We start from the raw sequence: 5,025 nt of genomic DNA, 5'->3' as shown, positions 1-5,025 counted from the left end.
AATTCATATCGAGTGAATTATATTATTATATGACTAGATTAATATAGAATATATACTTATATGTGCGGTACTTTGCGTGAATTCATTCTATCAAGTGATCAATATGAGGATATAACATTTTTATACATAATATATATATTATGAATTTTAAAAAATTATAAAAATAAATCTTGATCAAATTCACTAATACCATAAATAATAAAATTGGGAGTTTCAATATAAGGAGATATATATAATGTATAAAATTTAATATACAGTACATATATTAACATATGTATTAAAAATCTATTAATTATTTTAAAAAGAAGACAATAAGCTAAACATTTATGTTTTGGATTTTAGTAGCATATATTTTTTTATATAATAAATATAAATAAGTCCAATTTTCTTTATGATTATTATTTTTTTTACGCTGTTATAATTTTTATAAACATACTAATCTGTATAGCATAGTTTTTAATATACTATGATATATAATTATAAAATCATATATATACGAATGTGTTTATACATATTACTATTTTCAGAATTTATTTAATGGTTTATACTATAATTATAGATAAAATAAATGATTTAATTTTACTCTTGACATAATATATGTTTATGTTTTATATAATATAGTGATTATATTTCAATATTGAAGAAAAAATATGTTAGAATTCTTCTAAATTTGTTCTTGTTAAATCATATTTTATTAACAACAGCTGTTATAAAATAAATACAAGTTATTGTATATCTGTCATGATAAATATTATATTGTTATATATAATATATCTACTTTATAATTATACATTTGTGTCGATACACAAAACTCTATAAGTAAATATTGATTATGTTATTATAATATCTCCTTATTCATCGTGCACATGTATTAAAACTTTTTTATAATAGTTATTCTTCGTCTCTAATGAATCTATTACAATAAATATTTATATATACTATAGTAAATTTTATCTTATATATCATAAAATCAGATACTCTTTCCTTTTGAGCACATAAACAATGTATTTGGAATAAAAGCGTTTTGTGATTAAATATATAATTTTTTTAGTGAAAAATATCAGTATTTTAAATCATTATATCATTGTTATAAAAACTGTAAATCTCTTATTACTTATTATATTCTATAGATCAGCATTAAAAAAATAACATAGATTTAATAATACATAACATAAATACAACATTTATAAAAGAAAACATATATATGTATTATTATTTCTAAAAAATGTGTAGAAAAAAAAAGTAATGTTTGCAAAAATTTTTCTTCATATAATCTTTTTATTTATTTAAATGCTGTGCATCAGACTTTTTAATATTTTTTTACTTTTTCTAATTATTAGTAGTTTAACATATTTATAACTTGTATTGTATAGTGCATTGTACTATATATATGTATTATATGATTAAATATAACGATAGTATAAGATATTTTTTTTTTATATGATTACATAACACCAGAAAAAAAAATAATACATTTTATTACATTAATATATACTTAAGTTATAATAAAATATATTGATACAAATCTATAAAAATAACATATTCCAATCACATGGGTTATAAAGTTATTATATTATTCTTCAAGGTACCCTTAATATTAAAAATCTGAAAAAATATTAAAACATATAAAGAAATTAAAAAGTCTTATAATAAATCAAATATATTGTAATATCTGTAACACAATATAAAGTATTTCATCAATAAATATTCATAATGAATTATTATTATAACTATATATCAAAAAAATGTTTTTACCATATACCCAATAAAAATCAGATAATATAGTTCAATGTTATAAAGTGAAATGATATTCACTCAGGAATTATTTTATTCATAAATTTCGGAGAAATTCTATATTATAATACTAAGAATTAAAAATTACAGTAAATATTATATTAACACGTAATTAATATATCTGTGTGTTCTATTATATGTCATAAAAAAACATTTATTTGATAGGATACATTGTATAATGTTTACAAATAATAATGCTATTAATCTCTCCATTCATATTAATGACATAAAGACAAAATTATACATTGTATATAAAGGATTAATATTTATAAGTACTGACAAATAACAATAATAAGACATTTCTATTTAGTTGTGATATTATAAAAAAATTATATGTTAAAAGAAAAATGAAGCCTCTGATATTTTTTTAATTTTTTTATTTATCCAACCGTTGGTTTACTACAAAAAAATGAAATAATTTTATAGTTTTATATTTTACATTACCTTTATTATATATAAAATTAATTTATAAATTTTTTTATAGCTGTTGTCTTGTATTTGCAATATTTATCTAATTAAGCATATTTTATATGTAATAAATAATTTGATAGTTTTAGAAGTAATGTAAAGTATATAAAATTAATAAATAGAAAAATTATTTATATTTTATAAAATAGCAAATATCGTTCTTTCATTAAACACATATAGGAAAATTAATTATGTCAGTATAAAAAGTATACATAAATAATTTTTCTTTTCTTTAATTCAAAGACGTACAAAGACAACATATCTTATTTACAATTTTTCATACAAATTATATATTCCTTATAATATTTTAAGTTATATTATTTTTTTAAAAATTATAGATTATTATATGTGTATAAATAAGATGTACTTATTATGTATTTTAAATAATATTTATATTAAAAAAGTAATCTTTTTTTATTAATTATATTCTATAATGTACATGCAAAACATGTATGGTTTCAATATTGTAATTATTAATATAATATATTTAAAACTGTAAAATGTATAATGAAAATGATAATAAATAATTATTGAATTATTATTTATAATATTTAAATATATTTACGTTAAGCTTAACGTAGAAATTTTTTTTTTCATGTACGAAAATAATTATATACTTACATAAGCCTTATATAGATTAATTAAGAATACACGAACATAAATAGTGTACGTAAAATTTAAAGGGTAATAAAGTAAGGTATATTACATTATCATATTACTCTGTTTAAATTTATAACACATTCAAAATGTCTATATGTTTTTGTAGAAAAAAGATTATATATATTTACTTAACTATTATTTTGATATATGTACATAAAATATTTATATACTTTTATTTCTAACAGTATTCTTAAAATGATTATCATTAACAAATTTTTGTTTGGATAATTTAGTAATACATGTATATATTTTTTTAATTTTCTCTTCATTATACTTTATCAACGGCATTATTAAATATGTAAAATATATGTTTCGTAATTAAATGTATAAATAATAATAATTTATATATTTGTACATAAAAAATATTGTTATTTACATTTAATATTAATTTTTATGTGTACATACATTTAATACAATCTATATTTTGTCATATTTCATGTACTTTGAATATTATATATAAAATAATGCATATGTATTAGTGCTTATAATTATATTTCATAAAAGTATTAAATTGTACTAATAATGGGAAATGATGGGGTATATTTTTTATATTATATTTCATAACAATTATATCATTGTTTATTATGTTTACTTATATATTAATTATGGCATATATATTTTATTTAATTTCAGGGATTCAGTAAAAGTAATTTGCCTTCCAACAAAATTATAGAGGATTTACTTGATGGAAAGGATATAAATAATTTAAAATCATTAATTAGTTCTTCTGACAATTCTTCTGATATTATTGAGAAAATAACAGAGTTTAATACATCAATTCAAGTTGGATATAATAAAATTAAAAAAGAATGTACTACAACTAACAATCAAAAATGCTGCAGGACTTTGAACTATTATTTAGATTTCGTAACTGCAAATATTTATTTATCTCAAATAATGGATAAATTTAAGCCCGATTTGATAGTTCAACTTGAAGATCCATGGAATACAAAACGTAGTAGCGAAGATTATGTATGTGATAGAGAAACAGATAATTATTCAATACTTAAAAGATGCATAGTTAAACAAATATATGATTTTAATTATGATAAGAATTATTTGAACACTTATTCAGACAAAAATAAAGATTTATCTAGAATTTATGATGAATACCTCAGTAAGGAATGGTGCGATATACTTAAGAATGCGAAGTCAACTATTAATGATAAAAAAGTAATAGTTAGAATTAATGGGATATATAAGGATATAGGATATGATGATTTACCTTTTAAATATACATTTTTAAAATCTAATAATTTTATTAATAATGAAAATGATAAATTAATTATTTCTATTGAAGAACATAGCAATGCATTGGATAATAATCATTCACAGTCAGGTAATATGACACAAGAAAATATTCGAGAACACCAAAAGAATGCTGAAAAGGAGATTCAATCAAAAAAAGTATTTTTTGTTAAAGATTTTCTCATTTATTGCTATATTATTACAGTAATTATTTTCTTAATTCTAATATTATACAAGGTTATAAAAATTTAACACACAAATATGCCAATAGTATGTCATGTATTCTAATTTTAATGCCAGCAAAAGCATAATTATGATTAAATAGATATATTTAATACATTCATTATGATTATATTAATTATTTTAGTTTAGTCCACTTGGATCATACGTTAGTAAAAAAATAATGAAAAAGAAATATATTCAAAAATATAAATGTAAAAATACAGAAGACATTTTTTCACAAAATACAGATAATAACAAATTTAATATAGCATACATTTCCTACTTTAAGCGTCAGGAAAATAATATTTGAATAAAATTATTAATTGTAAAAAATAAAATAATATAAATACATTTCTTAATGTATATTTATGCTAAAATGAATATATCAGAGTACTTAGAGTGTTGAGGGATTAGGCTTAGTGTTCAAAATATTAGATATACGTCATTAATGCTTAGTTTTTAGTTATATTTACATTATATGTTTGTCATCATTAATAGATGTTATATTTGTTATTTATATTTATTTATGTATGTATCATATTTTACGTTATATATAGAGCTATATATTTTTTAATTAAGAATTTCATAATTTATTTCATTATTATATTGATAAATATTATTATTGTATTCTTT

General features: G+C 18.2%; 1 protein-coding gene across 1 annotated transcript; it reads left to right on the top strand.

Moving 5' to 3' along the window:
* Window positions 1-3,444: 3,444 nt before the first annotated feature.
* On the top strand, window positions 3,445-4,702 carry PGO_004005 (variable surface protein; the record flags this gene model as incomplete). The annotated part of the gene is made up of 3 exons (XM_028691403.1): window positions 3,445-3,459; window positions 3,556-4,407; window positions 4,538-4,702. The coding sequence occupies 3 exons, from the start codon at window positions 3,445-3,447 to the stop codon at window positions 4,700-4,702; spliced, it is 1,032 nt and encodes a 343-aa protein (XP_028547204.1).
* Between the last annotated feature and the right edge of the window lie 323 nt (window positions 4,703-5,025).

This window comes from Plasmodium gonderi, assembly GCF_002157705.1.
Source record: "Plasmodium gonderi DNA, contig: Pgo-contig_634, whole genome shotgun sequence".
In the NCBI taxonomy this organism is placed as follows: domain Eukaryota; phylum Apicomplexa; class Aconoidasida; order Haemosporida; family Plasmodiidae; genus Plasmodium; species Plasmodium gonderi.
The sequence above is the reverse complement of the archived record's forward strand: the minus strand, read 5'-3'. Positions and strand labels throughout refer to the sequence as shown.